The sequence below is a fragment of the Juglans regia genome, chromosome 16 (genome assembly GCF_001411555.2).
Source record: "Juglans regia cultivar Chandler chromosome 16, Walnut 2.0, whole genome shotgun sequence".
In the NCBI taxonomy this organism is placed as follows: domain Eukaryota; kingdom Viridiplantae; phylum Streptophyta; class Magnoliopsida; order Fagales; family Juglandaceae; genus Juglans; species Juglans regia.
Genome location: NC_049916.1, coordinates 23,829,953 through 23,850,637, shown reverse-complemented (window position 1 = coordinate 23,850,637; position 20,685 = coordinate 23,829,953). Strand labels below are relative to the sequence as shown.

At 38.6% G+C, this 20,685-nt stretch overlaps 2 protein-coding genes across 2 annotated transcripts in view; one reads left to right on the top strand and one right to left on the bottom strand.

Annotated features, from left to right (window-relative positions):
- LOC109006621 (transportin-1-like) overlaps positions 1 to 9,665 on the top strand; it is a 28,787-nt gene extending 19,122 nt beyond the window's left edge. Inside the window, exons 21-29 of the mRNA XM_018985965.2 lie at positions 281 to 382; positions 785 to 847; positions 932 to 1,006; positions 1,591 to 1,662; positions 1,753 to 1,877; positions 8,330 to 8,381; positions 8,464 to 8,532; positions 8,623 to 8,682; positions 8,895 to 9,665. Of these exons, the coding sequence (XP_018841510.1) occupies positions 281 to 382; positions 785 to 847; positions 932 to 1,006; positions 1,591 to 1,662; positions 1,753 to 1,877; positions 8,330 to 8,381; positions 8,464 to 8,532; positions 8,623 to 8,682; positions 8,895 to 8,978 (702 nt within the window). The 3' untranslated portion in view covers positions 8,979 to 9,665. The remainder of the gene's footprint in view (positions 1 to 280; positions 383 to 784; positions 848 to 931; positions 1,007 to 1,590; positions 1,663 to 1,752; positions 1,878 to 8,329; positions 8,382 to 8,463; positions 8,533 to 8,622; positions 8,683 to 8,894) is intronic.
- Positions 9,666 to 11,255: 1,590 nt separating this feature from the next.
- On the bottom strand, positions 11,256 to 12,988 carry LOC109006508 (serine/threonine protein phosphatase 2A 57 kDa regulatory subunit B' beta isoform-like). Its single transcript, XM_018985798.2, has 2 exons — positions 11,910 to 12,988; positions 11,256 to 11,650 (listed from the first exon to the last, which is right to left on the bottom strand). Exons 1-2 carry the CDS (start codon positions 12,942 to 12,944, stop codon positions 11,300 to 11,302), a joined length of 1,386 nt encoding a protein of 461 aa, XP_018841343.1. The 5' UTR covers positions 12,945 to 12,988; the 3' UTR covers positions 11,256 to 11,299.
- Positions 12,989 to 20,685: the final 7,697 nt, after the last annotated feature.

Sequence of the window (20,685 nt, the reverse complement as noted above, 5' to 3'; positions counted from 1 at the left end):
GTTGAATATTTGAAATTGAAAGTGTTTGTATTTGAGTGATGTTTGGGAATGAAATTATGAGAAGTTTTGAGATGACATGAGATCATCTCACTTCCCAAACAAGCCGTCTTGATAATTTTTCCAAAATTTTCTTTTCGTAGTAGATTGCAAAACACAAGCTGTCTGTAACAGAGCTGGGAGTACATAGTTTCTGAATGGAATGTGGATATTTTACATATTAAGAAGATTTAAACATGTTATGGCTTGTACATTGACTTGCTTATACTATTCCTTTCTTCAGGTTTCACATAGTAATTTGAGAGAACTGCTTCTGCAATGTTGCATGGATTATGCTTCTGATGTCCGACAGAGTGCCTTTGCCCTTCTTGGGGACCTGGCGAAAGTAAGTTGAAAATCTTATTCATCAGATGACCTTATTTTACCCCAGCCCTTAGGAGATGTCCTTGTCCACTTGAGCTGCTTGTTGGATCCTAGGACTTGAACATAACGCCTTCCTGTGCTCAAAAAGAAAAAAAAAAAAAGACTTCTCTGAAAAGCAGTGAGGTACCACAGGGCAACAAGGCTATGGGACATGGACCATAGTGTTGTTTTTTTTTTTTCAATAAAAAAATATAAAGACTTTCTATGTTCATATAGAAAAAAAAAGGACTTCTCGAAAAAAGCAGCAGTGAGTTACCGCAGGCAACAAGGCTACTGGTTCTAGAGGACCTTTAAATTTTGTTGTGCTAAGGTAATTATCTGTCTGAATCTTTGATGCATATTAGTGTCCATTGATTTTGATTAGGTATGCCCTGTTCATTTGCAACCCCGTCTGTCTGAATTTCTTGATGTTGCAGTGAAGCAACTGGTAAGTAAAACATATTTCATGGTGTTTACATTTAAGCAGTATCTTGGTAGACCTTTTTATCTATGTAACATTTGTACTGTACAGAGCACTCCTAATCTAAAGGATACTCTTTCCGTAGCAAATAATGCATGTTGGGCCATCGGGGAATTAGCGGTTAAGGTATGCTAAGCTCTTTATACTCCATTAAATTACTCTTAGCTTTTGCTGATTTCAAGTTTAGGTAACTTTGGGTTTTTCCCCCTAATATCATTTTAACCGTCGGATTAAGTGCTGGGGACCTGAAATAGATGTCTAGGTGATTAATCCACATTGTCCAGAGTTTTTCATTATTGATCTACAACCTTTTCTCAGGCTCTTTGGGTGGTTCCCTTTGTCATTTAGAATTCCTGGGTTTCATTAATCATTACTTCAGTGGCCTACTTCATCTGATAGACAAAGGACTTATTAAGGTTTGCAAAATATGTCAAATGATGGGCTTGCACTCAAGCAATATGATCATGGAGATACCACATTATGGAAGACTCGCATGTGATCTTGGATTCATACTTCTTTGTTGTGCCACAGACAAATTTGAGTGTATGACCATTATATAATTTCCCTCCAGCCCATATGTTTAGTTCTGAAAACAGTAGTCATAACTATATGGATGCTTCTTGGCTTTGTGTTTCTTTATCAATCGTGAACGAATGGACTTCGTTCACTATGCCATAAAGCACTTAACTAATTGTGATTTTAAATTTCAGGTCCGTCAAGAAATCACTCCAGTTGTTTTGACAGTTATTTCATGCTTAGTCCCAATACTTCAACATGCAGAGGTAATTATCTGTTTCATTATTGTCTGTTTATGTGTGCACGTATTGTAGAACATTTGTCATCCTCAGTTGCATTTTCTTGATCCTGAGTAGGAACTCAACAAGTCACTCATAGAAAATAGTGCTATAACACTTGGGAGGGTTGCCTGGGTTTGTCCAGAGCTTGTGGCACCACATATGGAACATTTCATGGAACCATGGTGCAGTGCTTTGTCTATGTAAGTAGTTCTTTGCCTGCACTGATGAATGAAACTTACTTGTGTCAATACCTTTTGTGTGTCAATAAGTGTTTTGTCAAGAAGTTCCTGATGAAGGTAATCAAACTCTAGCAACAAGACTATAGAATTCAAAGCTTCCTTAGTTGTTTGACTTGCGTTTCTTTTTGTCACAACTAAATGAGAGCTTTCAGAACTTATATTCATGGCAATAAAGTGATCAAGAGGGAAAACTGGGCGTTCTCCAAAGGCTTCAATTGTGAAGTGGTTATACTTGGGTTAAATGATTTCGTACAATTCAGCATTTAGTATATCCACTCCAAACTTGTTAGTCTCATTTGTTTATGCCATTGATGACATGATTTATCGCTTGAGCAATGTTTATTTTTTTTAAGATGATTACTGCTACTTCACCTTTCTCTCTCTCTCTCTCTCCTAAAATTTTCTCTCCGTACACTTTTTGCTTTTCTTGGTTTTTTCTGTTTTTGCTTCTGGAGTTGGGTCGTCAATTGTGATAGATTCTTGTGGTGATTAACATGTAGTCCAATTGGGGGTGAAGTTCAGATTGGAGTTTATCGTTATCGTGTTAGTGAGTTTTACAGTTAAGGGAAAATGCTGTGTTTTCTCATTGGTTTTCCGTTTTTGCTGGTTGAGACCAGTGTTTGTTAGCCTAGAGTTTTCAGAATTTATGAGTAGTTGTTTTGTGATGGGGTCGAGTAGGAATGTTGTTATTGATAAAAAATGTTTTGAGATTATGAAGACGAATGCAAGGTGGTGGAGAATCACCGAGAGCAGTTGTCGCGCGGTGAATCACATCTTCATTGAGCAAGACTCCTTGGGGTGGCTGGTTGGCATGGTAAAGGAAGGTATAGTTTCAGAGGGCTCCTCTGTTTTCATCAGGTCGCGTAGAATTGGCTTTGGTGATTCAGAGACAACGCAACTCTTATGGGAGTTTCTTCTCCCTATCAGAGTTCGGTCAAGAGAAACGGCGCGGTTTACTAGTGATTCCGGAAGGGAGGAAAGGTGTTGGTTGGAGGAATTTTGGTGAGTTGTTGAAGGAAATTGCTGCAACTATAACCGCAACCTCCTCTGTTTTGTGAAGAGATAACAGAGGGAACCACCCATGGACGCTGCCTCCTCCACTACCACAGGGGCATGAAGTTTTCTCTACGTACAAGGAGGCTCTGTCTGGAGCTCCAAAACCTACAAAGGGGTCATGTCCTTTGGTGAAGATGCGGCCCTGTGAAGAGGCAAGTGTATGCAGGCCTTTGTCGGGGCCAAGTTTGGAAACTTTGTTACTATCGTTGGCAGAGATGGAGAAGCAAGTGGGTGGGTTAATACTTAATATGGGTGTATTAAAACTTTGCGCTGAGGAGGAACTTCAGAGGGAGAAGATTTTCGTGGGGGGCCAGGGAGAAGGCTTCTTTAATGGGCCTGTGTTCGAGTATGGGCTTAAGGGGAAGGGAACCATTTCTGCTGGGCCTCATTTGCAAGCCAATTTTATCCAGCAGCCCATCGATTTGGTTAAGCCCGTAGCCTAGGGCTCGAAGCCTGCGTGGAAACGAAGGGAGGCCCACGGAGCTAGCCCAGTGTCGCCGCTACTGTTGGTGGCAGGTCAGGCATCCTCATCAGTGGAGGAGAGTTCGACGGTGGGGGTGGTGGGCCCGCCGGTGAGTTCTGTGCTGCCTAAGGTGGTGTCGGCAGGTTGCATAGTTGATGATCCGATTCTTAGTACTGTCGGAATCCTCGCGTCGGCGACTCAAACGTCGGCATCCCTGAAACAGAACCCGATGACTCAAACGCAGGCAGCCACTGATACGCTTACTTTCCTTACGGAAGCCCTCGATGAAGCCAGTCGCTCTGCGCAAGCCTCGTTGGAACATGGGGTCTTTGGTTCGCCGGAATCCTCACTGAAACAGAACCCGACAGTGTCCCTCGCGACGGTGACTCTAATGTCAGCAGCCACTGATACACCATCCCATTCCATGGAAGTCCTCGATGAAGTCAGCGGCCCTGCGCAAGCTGCGTTGGAACACGGGGTGCTTTCGGAGGGGCCGCCACCTTTCGTGGTGGCACAGACTTCGCCACCGGTATGTTTTGGCCTTCTTCACGACTTTCTGGTGACGAATAGACTACCGGTGCCGTCTCATAATCATTTGTTGGATGTAGTTGAACTTTCGGGCCTAGCAGTGGCACAGACAGAGACGTTAGCTCCTTCTGGGCTGTTTTCTGTTCCCCTGGCTGCGAAAACAGTAGCCATTGCGTCGGAACAGGTGGTAGAAGAGTCCGGTTTTCTCGAAAATACTAGTTCTTTGGTTCTGTTTAAGGCTAATAGGGATGGGGAGGATGAACCTACTCCACTCTATTCCTTTCATCCCAATGTGTCAGACTGGGTTATCGAGAGAGCAATGGACATTAATCACATGGTAGGTATTTCTTATGAGAATTTTGAAGCTGAATTTATGGCCTTACTTACAGCCGTAGAGGCTGTGAATGCCCAAGCAAAGTCCGATCAATCCTTGGCTTCGGCCAAAAAAAAGAGAAAGAGAACTCAAAAGGCTAGATTGGGCAATGAAAGAGGATGGAGGTGAGAAGAGCTCTACTCGGGAGCGTAGTAAGGGGAGGGGGAAGATGGTTGTCCAATGAAGCCAAAAATAATTTCTTGGAATGTGAGGGGGCTGCATGATCCTAATAAGCAGCTCCAAGTTAGAAATTTACTTCGCCAGTGGAAAGGGGACATTATATGTTTACAAGAGACTAAATTGGAAGTTATTACTAGACAAGTAATTCGCAGTTTATGGAGAGGACAACATATTGGGTGGTCCTACCTACCTACCATCAAAAGGTGCTTCCGGGGGAGTTTTAATTATGTTTGACACAAGGGTGGTGGAAAGGGTGGAGGAGTGTGTAGGTGATTTCTCGGTGTCATGCTCTTTTGTTAATTTAGAAGACGACTTTAAGTGGGCTTTTGCTAGGGTTTATGGCCCTAATCTTGATTCAGAGAGAAGATTCTTGTGGGAAGAACTGGCAGGAGTCATCAGTTGGTGGGAGCTACCCAGTTGCATAGGGGGTGACTTTAATACTTTTCGCTTTCCAAGCGAGAGGTCGGGATCTTCTCGCATCACTCCATCCATGAGAGATTTCTCTGATTTTATTTCAGAACAGGAGCTCATGGACATTCCACTATCAGGAGACACTTTTACCTGGTCCAACAACTGTGACTGCCCATCATGGTCGAGGATCGATAGATTTTTGCTAACACCCGATTGGGAGTCACTATCTGGATGTGGCTCAAAGAAGATTACCTCGTTTATGTTCTGATCATTTCCCTATCATTTTAGATTGTGGAGGCATCTATGGAGGTAGAAGGTATTTTAAATTTGAACATATGTGGCTTAAAACTGACAGTTTTGTAGACAGGGTCAGACATTGGTGGACTTCCTATAGCTTCCAAGGCTCTCCAAGTTTCATTATTGCTAAAAAGTTGAAAGCGCTGAAACAGGACTTGAAGTAGTGGAATGAACAAGTTTTTGGCAGTGTGCTTCAGCAAAAGCGCTCTCTTTTAGAGGAATTACAAGGCTTGGAAGGTGAGGAGGAGGCCAGATCCCTTTCTGATCCTGACAAAATCCGGAAGAACCAGGTAGTTGTTGATCTTGAAAGGGTTACTTTGATGGAGGAGATTTCATGGAGATAGAAATCAAGGGTACTTTGGCTTAAGGAGGGGGACAAATGCACGAAATTCTTCCACAGGATGGCTAACTATCACAGGAGGAATAATGCTATTGATACACTGATGGTAGATGGGGCAGCTTCTTCGGATCAGACGGTTATCAAAAACCACATTCTACAATACCACCAACAATTATTATCAGAAGAGCATAATTGGAGACCGAGAGTGGATGGGTTGTCTTTTTCTACTTTAGATCAGCACAGTGCATGGTGGTTAGAAAGGCCTTTTACAGAAGAGGAAGTGGGCAATGTTATCAGAAGTATGTCAAGTGATAAGGCTCTTGGTCCGGATGGGTTTACCCTGGGTTTCTTTCAAACTTGTTGGGAGGTGGTCAAGGAAGATATTATGCAAGTCTTTCTTGAATTTCATTCTAATGCTAGATTTGAATAGAGCCTCAATGCCACCTTTTTAGCCCTCATTCCTAAAAAGGTGGGGGATCTAGGGATGTGAGGGACTATCGCCCCATTAGTCTCGTGAATGGGATGCACAAGATTCTTTCCAAAGTGTTAGCAAATAGACTAAGCTCGGTGGTGGAAAAACTAATCTCAAAGCCGCAAAATGCGTTTGTCAAAGGTAGACAAATCCTTAACTCGGTTCTTATTGCAAATGAAGTATTGGATAGTCGGCTTAAGTCTAGAGAGCCTGGGCTACTTTGCAAGTTAGACATAGAGAAAGCTTATGATCATGTCAATTGGAAGTTCCTTCTTTATTTACTTGAAAGATGTGGTTTTGGGGGGAAATGGCAGAAATGGGTAGAATTTTGTATCACTTCATCTCGTTTCTCCATCTTGGTAAATGGCTCTCCGGTGGGTTTCTTCAGCTCCTCTCGTGACCTAAGACAGGGAGATCCGCCCTCCCCTCTACTTTTTTTATTTGTTATGGAAGCTCTCAGCAAGATGATTGAGGGGATGGTAGATGGTGGGTTACTCCATGGTTTTTTGGTAGGGAATAGTGATCTTAACATTTCTCATTTGTTATTTGCTGATGACATACTTATTTTTTGTGGTGCACACCTCGGTCAAGTCCAAGACTTGAGGGCATTACTCCTTTGCTTTGCGGTCGTGTCAAGATTAAGCATTAACCTTGCTAAGTCGGAAATAGTGCCAGTGGGGGCCGATCCTGATGTGAAGATTTTTGCTTCTACATTGGGTTGTAAGATATCTTCTATTCCTATGAAGTATCTTAGTTTACCGTTGGGGGCCTCTTTTAAATCTGAAAGGATTTGGAATGATGTAGTCGAAAGGGTGGAGCATAGATTGGCTGCTTGGAAGAGGCTTTACTTGTCGAAAGGTGGTAGGTTGACTTTGATTAAAAGCACTCTTTCTAACTTACCTACCTATTTCTTGTCTCTATTCTCGCTTCCCACAAAGGTGGCTAATAAAATTGAGAAGTTACAAAGAGATTTCTTATGGAGTGGATTGGGGGAAGAGTTCAAATTCCACCTGGTTAATTGGTCTACAGTTTGTACCCCAATTTTTTAGGGAGGTTTGGGGATTTGCCACTTGCTGAAATTCAATCAAGCCCTCTCGAGTAAGTGGTTGTGGAGGTACCAAAATGAAAGGGAGGCTTTTTGGAGGGCAGTCATAGATTCTCAGTTTGGGGAAGCTTGGGGAGGATGGTGTTCGAACGAGGTACGAGGCACTTATGAAGTGGGTTTATGGAAAAACATTAGGAGTCTTTGGGGGACATTCCGTGAACATGAACATTTTGTTGTAGGCGATGGTTCGCGTGTCCCTTTTTAGTTTGATATATAGTGTGGTAACCATTGTCTACGAGACACTTTCCCTGCCATCTTTGCGCTTGCAAGAGTTAAGGAGGCATCGATTGTCTTTCTTCATGCTTCAGCAAATGGTACCCCTCAATGGAATATTGACTTCATTAGGGCAGCCCATGACTGGGAATTGGAGTCTTTTACGGAGTTCTTTGCGGCTTTATATTCCGCAAGTATTCCACGGGGCTCCGGGGATAAGTTGCATTGTAATCATTCTAAAAAAGGTATCTTCTCGGTTAGTTCTTTTTATCAAAAGCTTACGAACTCCAGTTTGTCTATATTCTCGTGGAAGAATATATGGAAGACGAAAGCTCCTTCAAAAGCAGCTTTCTTTGTTTGGACAGCGTCTTTGGACAAGATTCTTACCATTGATAATTTGAGGAAACGACGGGTCATTATCCTAGATTGGTGTTGTATGTGTAAGAAGCAGGGGGAGTCTATCGATCATCTGCTTTTACACTGTGAGGTGGCTAAGGCTGTATGGGATGATGTCTTCTTAAGAGTCGGATTGTCTTGGGTTATGCCTTGGAGATTGGTGGATTTCCTCGCAAGCTGGACAGGACTACACGGAGATTCTCAGGTAGCGGCAATTTGGAGATTGGTACCAATATGCCTGTGTTGGTATATTTGGAGGGAGAGAAATGCTAGATGTTTTGATGATCAAGAGAGAACAAGGGACGAGCTTAAAGTTTTCTTTTTTAAGACATTGTTTGTATGGGCAAGGGCTATAGTTTGTAACGGACGTAGTGTCCATGATCTTCTTCTTTCTATTGTTTCCTCTAGCTAGGCATGTTTTCATGTATATTTCTTGTGTACCTGGGCTATACCTATTTTTATGAATATATTATCTTTGATTACCGATTAAAAAAAAAAAAAAAAAATTTAAGATGAGCTCAGAATAATAATCCTTGCTTACAGGCCTTCATTTTCTCATAAATAAATTTATTCATGCAGGATACGTGATGATGTTGAAAAGGAGGAAGCTTTCAGGGGTCTATGTGCAATGGTATACATCTGCTTGCTCAAAAATTTATATTTTAAATATCAGTCATTAAAAATGTTCCATGGGTTGTTGTAAATGATGCCAGGTTAAAGTAAATCCATCAGGGGCGTTAGGTTCACTAGTTTTCATGTGCAAAGCAATTGCAAGTTGGCATGTAAGAATGGCTCGCCTTCCTTTAGAGATCAATCTTATTGTTCTGATTCCTGATAAAAACTCAGCGGTGTTACTTTTCCTATGTCAATAGGAAATAAGGAGTGAAGATCTCCATAATGATGTTAGCCAGGTGTTGCATGGTTATAAACAGGTTAGCTTTGATTTTTTTTTTCTCTGGCTCCTTTATAGAATTATGCAATTAACTGTATGTTTCCAGCTTCAATTTATGTCATGGTACTAATGATTCTTCAATAGGCTTGGTTGAATTATTTGCAATACCTAATTGTTTCATCTATTTGTAAGACATGTTATTGGTAAGACTGCACCATATTGATTTTCTTACATCAACACATGATTTGGCAGATGCTTATAAATGGAGTGTGGGACCAATGTATGTCTGCTTTGGAGCCCCCTGTGAAGGACAAGCTGTCAAAGTATCTAGTGTAATAAGTTTCTTACAGCAGATGTATTTTCTCTGCTGGCTCCCTTCTGCAGTGTGCTTATTCAGAGTTTTGTGTCTGCATCATTACTGCCGGTCATCTATCAACTGTCCGATATTTTATTGCGGTCATGATTAACCGAAGCAAAGTCCGGCCCTATCTTCTCAGCGAAGCATCGTATTGACCCAATTCATTAAAGCTTGGAGTTAGCGAACTTGCTCTTCAGAACCTTAATGGAATGGTCATTATCTAGACAGCATTTGTTTTGAGAAAAATGAAGCCACTTAGGGTTGGGACATGGATATGGTGTACAGGGGTGCAGCTTTCTAAGTTTTGAGATAGAGTGTTCATTTTTTCCTATATCTATAAAAAGACTAAATATTTATCAATCGGTCTCTGGAGTCATCATTGTTATTCCCTTTTCTGGGCTTAAGCATTCTCTATAGTTGATGAACTTTCAGCGGATAGGATGTGTTTCCACAGATTTTGTACTAGGTGTTTCATTTTTTACAAGGGGCTTGACATGTGATCTTGTTGGACTGTAATCTTTATATCGAGATGGGAGTCATTATTCTTGCTGTGCATTCAGCAGCAGTTTGGATTCGAGTTGTGGCCTTGTGGGAGGATTAATTACTCCATAACGATGGTTTTTATAAATTATTGGATTGCATTTTTACTCAACATAACAATGCAATGTTGTTTTCTCCGGTTTGTGAATTTTTTAAGGTACCTTTTCCCGTTGTGATCCGATGCTGTGTGACATCTGTGCTCTCCAGTTCCACACTCATACGCCCGCCCGCCCGCCCGCCCGCCCACACGCACACATACATATATAGTTGTATATATCTTACACCTGTGGGTTGACGAATAGATGCGTATCATCGATAACTTCAGTCCAGATGCCCAACGAGAACACATACATAGTTTAAAGCCTACACAAATCTTAAATTCTAGGAAGAAAGGAAACTTTCAACCTCACACTTCCAATGGGTTGCTAACTCTTCCACTAATCTCAACGAAAAGCAAGTATTCTCACTTCCCAGCCTCTTCTTCCTACAGGAAAAGTAGTACTGTTCATAATTGAAGGAAGCCACAGTTTTCTGATTGTTGTGTGTTTATCTGTGGACAAACGTTGTTGGGTATAAAAAAGAGTCTAGAGAAACTGAATCCATGAGAGTTAAAAGTATATGGTTAAACAGAGAGAAGGGAGACAAAAGGAAATGGGAAAAAGTATGCCATGGGACTAGGTGAATTGACTAAAGAAGAGAAGTAGAGCCAAAAGGGCAAGAGACGCGATCAAGAAGGGAACTCTTTTCCAGAAACCATGCAATGTTCATCTTCTCCGACCTCTCATCCACATTTTTAATCACTGTAATAGAGAGTACGAGAAGCTCTGGGAGCTATATATAGACGTAATTATGGCCGAATTACGTAAATCTTAAATGTCTTTTTATTTACTATGTAAACTATAAATAAGTATCCGAGCACCGCACCACAGTTCGAATATATATCATTATGGATCATTCGATTGTACTGTTAACATCCGGCCTCGATGGAAAAATGAATTAGAACAAAATCTTTGATGAAACGACATTGACATAGATCAAGAAAATAAACATTTAGTTAATGATCCCATGTATCTACAAAATCAATGACGGATTTGCCATGGATACGGCTCTTAAATAGATTATTCAGACAAGAGCAGCTTCACTAAACTATTTACTCAACGCGTGAGTCGGTGCTTCAGAGTGGGTGTAATGAATGCTTAAAACTCGGAGAAGAAAGGCTTCAATATTTCAAACCTAAAACAAACTTTATGCTTCTTGGATTCTTCATTTCTTTGTTTAAGTTCTTCAATCATAGGCAGCCTTTACTACAATGTAAATCTGTGTTTCCTAAATCCTAAATGATGCATAAATTTGCAGGAAAATCTGAGCATATTTCGGATACTTTCTGTGGCCTGCCGGCCATGAGATTGAGGCCTGTTCTAGAAAGTTATTTTTCAAATAATTGGCTTGATCTTGACGATTACTAGTTTGACAGATATTTTTTGGCCTTTAGTGTCATGATTTTTACTACATTATGGACCATATTTTAATGATTTTGACTGTAAATAATTCTGACGATCGAGTTTTAGTTGGCAAACCAATCACTTCCAATATTCTGATGCACATGCATATATACACACACGTTGTACTGCGTGTATATATGAATATATTGGCTGGAATACATGCGGCCAAGTGCTGGTTTCAGGTATCAAGAAATATATTGTATTAATCTTCCAGGATAATGTTCAATGGTTTTTGAGTCGATTGCCAGCACAGGTTTCTACACGTGTTTCTCCAATGGGGGACATATGCAATGTTGTGGTTGGAGGAACTGATTCCGGGCTGCTGCCATTTCTATTATCTCCCATCTTTCCTTCCTCTTGATCTTTTCTTGATGAGCTCTGGATTCTCTGAGGTCGATTTCTTCGAGGCATTCGGAGTAAAAAATAGGATCCATTTCTTCCAGCATTGCCTTCACATTTTCTGTCAATTGTCGGACGCTTTTGCTCCAATGCCATTTGAGGTTTTTCTCTACGCCCTCAACAATTATAGGAAATACCTCTTCTACTACCAGTGATGCCATCATCACAAACTGCTCATTGTTCCATACATAAAGTGCCCGCTCAGCAACCTAGGTACAATATTACAGAACATGATTGTCGGTCAGGAATTGCAGAAACAGAAGATCTTAGGTAGCGTTAGAGCAAAAATAAAATAATAAGAAAGAAAGAAGGCAGTTTTATCCTCTTTTTCCAGGAAAAAGACAACAAAGGAAACCATTCAGTCACAAGACCTTTCTCCACAAGAAAGACCTTAAAACTTAATAAAAGAAACAAAGATTTTAAGGAGAAATAGCTATGAGAGATCAGAATTTGTATAATTTAGCTTACCAGTGAGTTCCAACTGTTCAAACATATTGTAATCTGTGTGCACATAGGCAGTGCCAACTTCCTATACTGATCAGGATCTAAATTGTCCACCAGTTCCTCCAATTCCCCTATTAGCATAACTTCCTTCTGATAATTGGTGACAGGCCAATACCTCAAAATTCCTCTAACAACAACCCCTCCAAGCACAGGCTCCTTCTGTACAAACTGAGAAACACAGTAAGCCAGCTGCCTATGGAAAGACTGCATTCCCTTGGTCTTGTGCAAAGGAATTAGCACTCTCATTAAGAACAACTTGTGCTCTTCTTTGAGTGGAACCGTAAAGCCATTGATGATAGTTCCCCATATCTCAAGCAGCTCCCCGACGCCACAGTGCCTCTCAGTCTCAAATATATAGTGCAAGAACACATTGTTCATTGATTTCCGCATGAATGAACGATAGAAAGTGAATCTCAAATATATCCGGTGGTATATGTTCTTCAAGTTCTCGCGTTCCCTCGGGTCTTCAGATTGGAAAAGAGAGAGGAGATTGAGAAGGAAATGATGGTCTACATGCTCTCGAAGTATCTCAGGATCTGTGCTGATGACTAGTCGTAGGAGAATATCATAAACAACTTGGAGATGAGACCATGATGGTGAAAAAGAAGAAACCTGGTCTTCATCATCAGGTAAATCAGGTGTGATATTGAAGAGGTTGGAAGGTGGAGGGAGTGGCCGGAAAAGGTTGGTCGATAGCATGGACATGAGAGGCGCTAAAATTTGTTTATTCAGTGGTTTCTTCGACTTTATGGTGGATAGGAGCTCAGAGAGCTTTACCCGCTTAAGATCTCGCCGTGAAGGAGATTCACGAGGATCGGTGAAGGTGAAGATGTCGGTACAGAAAGAGATACTAGAAAGAATTTCTTCGTTTTCAGCACTGGATAGATGCTTGGCAAGCGTACTTATAGGTTTATTCTTTGAATCTATTTCGAAGAGGTGCTGAAGGGTGGCAGGTTTTTTCTTTGGAGATGCAGTTGGGGAGTTTCTTTGAACATCCATCGTGCCTTTCTTCTCTTTCTCCTTAATTGCTTCCTCTGATCTCTAAGTACGCCTGCTAGTCATGCGAGGCGGTTGTATTGTTTGGAATGGTTTGATTATATTTCTTCCAGGTGCTAAAGAAATAAAGTTTTGACATTTCCCATGTTATCTTTGTTGCCTTTTGGGTTCTGAAGAAAGGCCGAAAATCCGGCGATGTTCTATAGGCAATAAATGTTGTAATCTCCGACGCTTGATGGGGTGTCGAATTTTCATAGGCACTTGTCTGGTAAAGCGACAAAGTGTTTTCCGGATGTTAATTTCTTGTAGTTGAACTTGTTCCTCATCTGGGTGAATGCCACGTGGCCTTTTTCTGCTTATTGTCAGTTGGTGATCGTGAATCACGTACAGCTTCTGTCAACTCATAAGTACTGGCAGCAGGAGGGCATTTTTGCTTTCTTTTTCTCAGCACGGCAAAAGGACAGCATCATTATTAGTTATATGTGCGGTATTTCATGTGGCTCGCCAACCATCGGTCTGGACATTTTGAATCAGAGGGCCGAATAATCAACTGGGAGCTTGACTTAATTTGCACCAAATGGTCTTTCCATTTGACTGTTTGGTGCAATTTGTAACATAAAGTACTGTAGCAGAATAGATTAAGCATCATCTCTGGTTGGAACTTCCAAATAAACTTAAAAAAGAACACCCACCCCATATTACATTACCACAAAACTCCCCGAGCACTTCATGTACATTGATTTTTGGAAAAGAACTAAGATTATCCAACACCTGTTTTTTTTCCCTTTTATTTGACCAAGGCAAAGGAGACTCAAGTGCCCTAATCATGGTTCATTAGTTCCATCCTGGTGTAGATCTCATAAACCAAAGGGCTAGAACTCTCAGAAGCCGGGAACATGAAATTCTAAAGCTTTCGAAAGAACATACCAACTCTATTAAAGAGATGATATGGTCCATATCAACAAGATCAATCTGAAATATACACTAATACACATCTTGGTAACAAAGACCTTCTGAAGTTTCCATGTAGTACCTGTACGATTTCTCATGTTTTGACAGCTTTAGTAGTCACCTACAGTTAATCCCTAGCCTTCCAATTTGCAAAACTAATATGCCCAAGTGATTCCAGCGATCTCTAGTACTAGTTTATATTAAGGTACAAGCAGAAACAAACCTTGCACCTATCTTTAACATCTTATTTAAAATTCAGTGCTAGTATTGAATTTCACCATTCAGAGGTAAAGAAACCAAAAGCAACGAGAAAAATTTACTAACAAAGGCTAGTTCCATTCATGCTTATAAGCTGAAGTGGTGATGTGCAGTTCTATAGATATCTAGAAGGACAGAACTCATTGAGAACCCACACAATCTTGTTAATGCCAAAAAATAGCACAATGGGCGGGAAGGGGAGAAATAATCAATCCCGACCCATTGCAATGATTCGGGCCTCAATTAGTGTGGTTTGGAGCCCCCGGCAGCAGCCTGGTGTGGCTGTATGACACTCATACGTATATTCATAGCAGTAAATAAGAGATAAATGCAGAAAAAATAAAAGAGATGGTGATACAAATTTACGTGGTTCGGCATAATACTTACGTCCACAAGTTGTTTGAGAGGTAAATCTACTATAATATAATTATTTTACAATCTCTAATGATCTCTCATCCTTACTGTACAATGAAAGTTTAGGATCTATTATTTGGAGGAGATCTTCTCTCTAGAGCTCTCGTCGCCAGGTTGAAGAAGCTGAAAAAGAAGTCAAAGTAGTCGTCAGCCCTGAGTCTGGAAGAAGTCCCTCTTTTTCTTCTACCCCTTTCATTCTTTACGTCACATCTCTCACTCAATTATGTCACCTATCCTATTTTCCTCCTGACACCCTTTATTTTTCCCAACCTTTTATCCCTTTACATTTCTTTAATTCTCTAGGTGTATTCATGGCAAGGCTGCATAACAAAGCCCCATTGTCACAGCGAATAAGCTGATGATCATGGCCTTGAAAGAAGCAAGATCTCAAACCACAAAAATTACCAGGTAGGCCGAGGAATACACAGCGAAATTACTCCAGATGTAACCATGGGTAACTTGCATTGCCCACGTCAACCACAAACCACTTTGAAAAGTTTACATTCGGATCGTGACAATTCCCATAAACAAGCAAAGAAGAATTGAAGACACTCCGAGCAGTATAAGCAATCGATGCCACAAAGGTCAAAACCAGCACTGCTATTAATCTAGAGAAACCACCTTCTAAAACTGGGGTAGCTAATTTCAGATAGCCAATGAACAGAGCCGGGTGAGCATGCGCGCGCGCGCGCATTCCTTATAAATGAATTATCATCCCTCTTGTGGGGTCAGAAAATAAAGTTTGTGTCAAGTTTCTCCTCGTCATCTATTCGCTGCAAAATCAACTTCTTTTCGAAAATCAGCATTCCAAGTCGATCTGTATCTTCTCAAATAAATATACAGAAATACCGTCAAAAAATGGGGAAGCCAAAGGCAAAGGATGAAGCAATTACTTTCCATGAGTTTATACATGAAGGTAACTGGAATGCATTGGGGTTTCATACACATACGAAAAAACAAAGGCGTAGAAAATACAAGATGAAAATAAAACTTAACAAAGATCTTACCCCTTGTTTGGTTAACAATCCAAGAGAAAGACAAACCCATAAGGCCATAGCGATCGGTTTGATTCCAATTTAATGCAATAAAGAAGAAGAAGAAGAAGAAGATGCAAATCATGGGCGAGATCTGAGAGAAGCTACAGCGGTTGAGGTAGCGAAGCGTCGAAGGCAACATCTACACCTTGGTCCTTGACCCTTGCATGTTTCTACTGTCAGCGAGCCTCGTAAAGTTGTGCGTACGTGAGCCATCGTAGCATGAGATCGCGAGTCCGAAGTCGTAAACGAAGTTTTTTTAAAAATAAAAAATTATTTTAGTGACGAAGTCGTGTCGTAGCAGTCTATTCCCACAACTCAAAATGACAAAAGCCAAAGACAACCACAGCCATAGCCCATCACACGCATTATCATCTAAAAAATTAATATGTCAATTACTTTTTTGAAAAATGCATTAGATATAGGGGTTTGATAAAAATAAATTTATAAATTGATGTGATATTATATGATATATTATATTATAAAATTATTTTTATTGTATATTAGATTGTAAAACTATTTTTATCGTAAAGTAAATATAACTTATCACATGAAATCAAATCAATTTATAAATTTATTTTTATAAAATCTCTTTGTAACTGTAACATTTCTCTTTAATTTTTTTTTTCTCTTCCTTTCCTTTAATTATAACTTATGTGATTATCAAATCTTATTCAGACCTGCATATATAGTGTCTTATTGAAAAAATTGATTACGAACTTGCATCTTGATCGAAGTGTATTAAGGATTTATAATACATATATTGATCTATTAAAAAGTATTTTATTTCTATTTTAAATTCTGTTTATTATCTTTCTCCAAAGGAAGAAAAAAATATACATGGTAAAAAATTTATGTTATTACATTTTTAGCTCGACTCGACTCCCAAGAGTAAATTTCTTGTTTCACCATTATTATGGGGAGAAGCTTAGGCTAAATGTTAAAAAACATCTTAAAATTCAATTATAAAAAAAGAAAAAAAATTATATATTTATAACTTATAAGTTCTTATCTTTTACACACTCAACACACTGTTGATGTGGAAGTAATTTTAGCTATGCTAAAAATGAATTTATGTTTTAATTTTTTTAAGAATTATAATAAGTTTCACATAAAATCCGTTTAGATAGTGAGATGAGATAAAATAGGATGAATTAAGATGATTTGTGAATAATAATAAGATTATATATTAAATGAGATGAGATGGAGTGACTGATATATCAAACGGGCCTTATAATGTATGTGTTAACACGCCGAGTTAATTATGTAGGGAAAAACTCATTAAACAAGGGAATTTTCGTTGATCTCTAACTTTTTTGAGTGGAAGGAAAAATACTTGGAATTTAATATCTGACATTCATTAAACTATCTATGTTATTGAATTTTAGAAAAAAAAAAAAGTAAATACTGACAGCTGTTGATTTCTCTTATTAGAAAAGAATTCTAATGAGGATAAAGAAACTTGGAGTCCCAAAGAAAAAGAAACACTAAAACTGCGTACAGTGGTAAGACTCCTAGTCCTATATATCCTCTCTCTGATTCGTATCCATAAAAACACCTGCCTGCCATTGAAGATCCACATCAAGACCCAACAGCAAAACTGTTTTCTTTTTTTCTCCAATGCAGTCTCACATGACCAATTTCTCACACGCTTATTCCCAAAGTTTTCTTCTGCATAACGGCTTCAAGTCCCCCGCGGAGCTCCCAATCTCCAACCTAGAGTTTAGTAGGTCGATGCAGTGCTCTATGGAGTATACGTATACCAGCCTGAAGGACCTGCTGCCGGAGAGAAGGACATACTCGAGCTGGTACGGCGAGATCCCGATCAAGAACCCGCTGGTCAAGCACGCCGCTCTTGCTTATCTCCAGCCCATGTCGACGCCTATGCGCGAGAAGGGCTTGTTCGGGAGGCTCAGGGAGCAATGTTGCTCGTGCCAGAGCGGGTGCTTTGGGGTGTTTACTTGGCTTTGTGACGCCGTTTCGAGTATTAAGTTTACGTCTCGGGTGGAAGTATCAGGGGTTGAATACAATGCCGAGGATGAAGATCATCAGCAAGACGAGAAACATCACATGAGATGAGAGAGAGAGAGAACTTTTGGGGTTTGACCGGTGGCCAGATAGCAGTCTTTTTTATTTTTTATTTTTTTTAATAATCTTTTCAAATCATAAGATTGATTTATTTTTACTTGGTTAATATTTTTAGGAGGTTGATCATCACGTACATTTGTAGAGATTTACAGGTTGTCCCCTAAGAATTGAATATATTATTCAATCATTTTTTATGAGAGATGAAGACATATATCATTGAAGATTTGCCTTGAATTATTTGTTTAATTGGCTACATTCCAATTTATGTTATAGAGGTAGATAAAAAAAAAAAAAAAACTAATAGATATACAAGATTTATCCTATATTTAAGAATTTACAGATAATTTGAATCTTGTAAATTAAATCGTGTGATATCAATAATATAAATAATATAATTTTTATACCGACTTATGAATAAAATAACTATTTTGAGATTATTTGTATAGAGAATGGCAAGTGGGACAAGCTAGCATGCCAATGCATAGTGGCATGCATTTGTATCAAAATCAATAACATGGACTTACTGCACATGCCATGTCTTCCATAAATACGACAAAAAAAATTCTATTGTGAAAAAAAATATGTGATGATTTTTATATTTTTTTTTTGGTGAATAATAATAAATAATATATTATATAAGGGCTTAAAAATAATAGAAGTCTTTTTCTTCCATTATTGCCATAAAACTCGGCCAACTGGGCGTCAAGAAATTGTCAGCATCGGTTGACTTTAATACTTGGTCGAATTTTCACTTTTACTTTTGGAGTCGGGCTTCACGTTACGACTAACTGACGAGGTGAGTGCTCGTCAAAAGTTCTTACTTTACAGAGCTAATTAAGGTGGCAGTTTCCTAATAGAATTCACGTTTTTAATTCCAAAAATCCTATTTAGCATAATTACGTCACACACTTTTTTATTTATTTTTTCTCAACAAATGTGTAGTGTAGAAATATTAGATCACAACTCATTATTATAATTTTTTTAAATCTTAAAATAAAATATAATAAATAATTTAATTTTTTTAAATTTTTAAATAATAATAATATTAAAAAATAATATTTTATCATCTCAACTCAACTCAATTCAATTCACTTCAATATCTAAACACATCCCGAATAAAAGAGCTCTTTAAACTCCTACCTGCTTTTCAGAAAGGCCGCTAATTAAATCAAATTACTGGTTTTTCACCGATTGCAAATTTCAAAGCATAATAAGATTGGGGATGTTTATTAATATTTTTCATCTCTATCTCTATCTAATTTTATTTCCTTTTTAAATATCACTCGAATACAAATACTTTTAAATTAATTATTATAATATTTTTAAACTTTCAAAAAAAAATATAAAAATAATTTAATTTTTTTAAATATAAAAAATATATAATATTAAAAAAATATATTATAATAATATTTTAACTTTATAATATTTTTACTTATTTTTTTATCTCTAATTTTCTAAAACTCATAAAACATTATAATTCAAACCGTTTTATTATTATTCACAACTTCTTTTATTATTATTTATAAATTTTTCATCTCATCTCATTATCGCATTTCCTTAATTTGATCATGCGTACAAAATATGTTCTTGTCTGGTTTTGTGTACTTCCTATGTTAAAACTAGTTTTAACAGGCTTGACTGATAACAAATTGACAATTATGTATATATATATCAAAAATTTTATATGTAGGAGTTTTTGTATATTCTTTGTGCATTCCATTAATATGATTGATTATATCAATTTTTTTAAATATAAAATAATTATTTTAACCAATCACATTAATAAAATGTACAAAACATTTACAAAAATAACTGTATATATGACTTGTCATTTGTTAAGTTTTAACCATATTTTGGACGAGGGAGACAAAGGTGCTTTCATTGGGTTGAAGCCTCTCTTTTATCTTAGGGAACAATTGAACACAAAATCCACCCAACCCACGAATGGAATGGACCCAACTTTTCTTTAAATTTTGGAAAACCATCTATAAAATGATAAATCATGCCTGTTAACGTTGTGTTTCGTATGTTATTAGGCCAGGTTCTAACAACTCAGATTTTTAGAATTGGGTCTGTAAAAGCAGAAAAGAAAGCAACTAGGAGAGGGTGGCATTGAGGTCAGGGAGTCTTCGATACCAAAGTTAGTATCGTCTTTCAGAAGTTTGTAAATAAGTGAGAGAATCTAAAGATTAGAGAGAGTTTCTCGTATCTGAGAGTTGCTATTTATACCAGGAGTTTTGGGGGGACAAATCATGTCTGCCCCATGGAATCCATGCCCTTTTACTGTTACTTTTGTCAAAATTCTTCAATGTGGCATGCCTGTACGACAGCTCGTTAATGTGGTGTGTTGCTTGGGTAGTTGTGTCATTAATACGGCGTGGTTTCTCAATTTGCCTTACCTTACTAGCATATTTAGTGGTTCGTCGATGTCTCATTGTCAGAGGATCAATGGTTCTTCTTACTTCATGTTCGTTCACATGGAGAGGTACCAGACATTATTCGAGGGGTCTCCAAGTCGGCGAGTCACATCCCCTGCACTCTGCAGTACGCTCATTCATGGAGGTTGCGTCCAAGGGAGACTACCCATGGGCCGAGCCGAAGACTCTACTTGTTCTGGATTGGGCCTTCACTTCTTGTTCACTCAATTGCCATTCTCAAACCTGCTAAGACAAAGGGAGAAAAACCCCTTACAATGCCTATTAACAATAGGAAAATACTAGTATGTAGCTTGAGTTTGCCTCTTTATTTTGACCGCTCATGTATTTATTTATTTTTTATTTTACTTAATGATTAAAAAATTAATTTTTAGTGTATTGATATATTTTTTTTTATTTTTCAAAAATATTAAAAAAATGTAAAAAATAAAATAAGATAAAAATTAAAAAAATAACTTTATGCTAGCGGGCATGCCCAGCGGTCAAAGTTGAGCGACACGCTAGCATGAATCTTAACAATATTGTACATTGGAAAAGAAGAACGTCTTGAAGTGGAGGATTCCC

Coding starts and splice junctions, on each gene's coding strand:
- LOC109006508 (XM_018985798.2), bottom strand. CDS start 12,944: ATGGATGTTCAAAGAAACTCCCCAACTGCATCTCCAAAGAAAAAACCT. Junction 11,651..11,909: donor TGAACAGTTGGAACTCACTG/GTAAGCTAAATT, acceptor TATTGTACCTAG/GTTGCTGAGCGGGCACTTTA.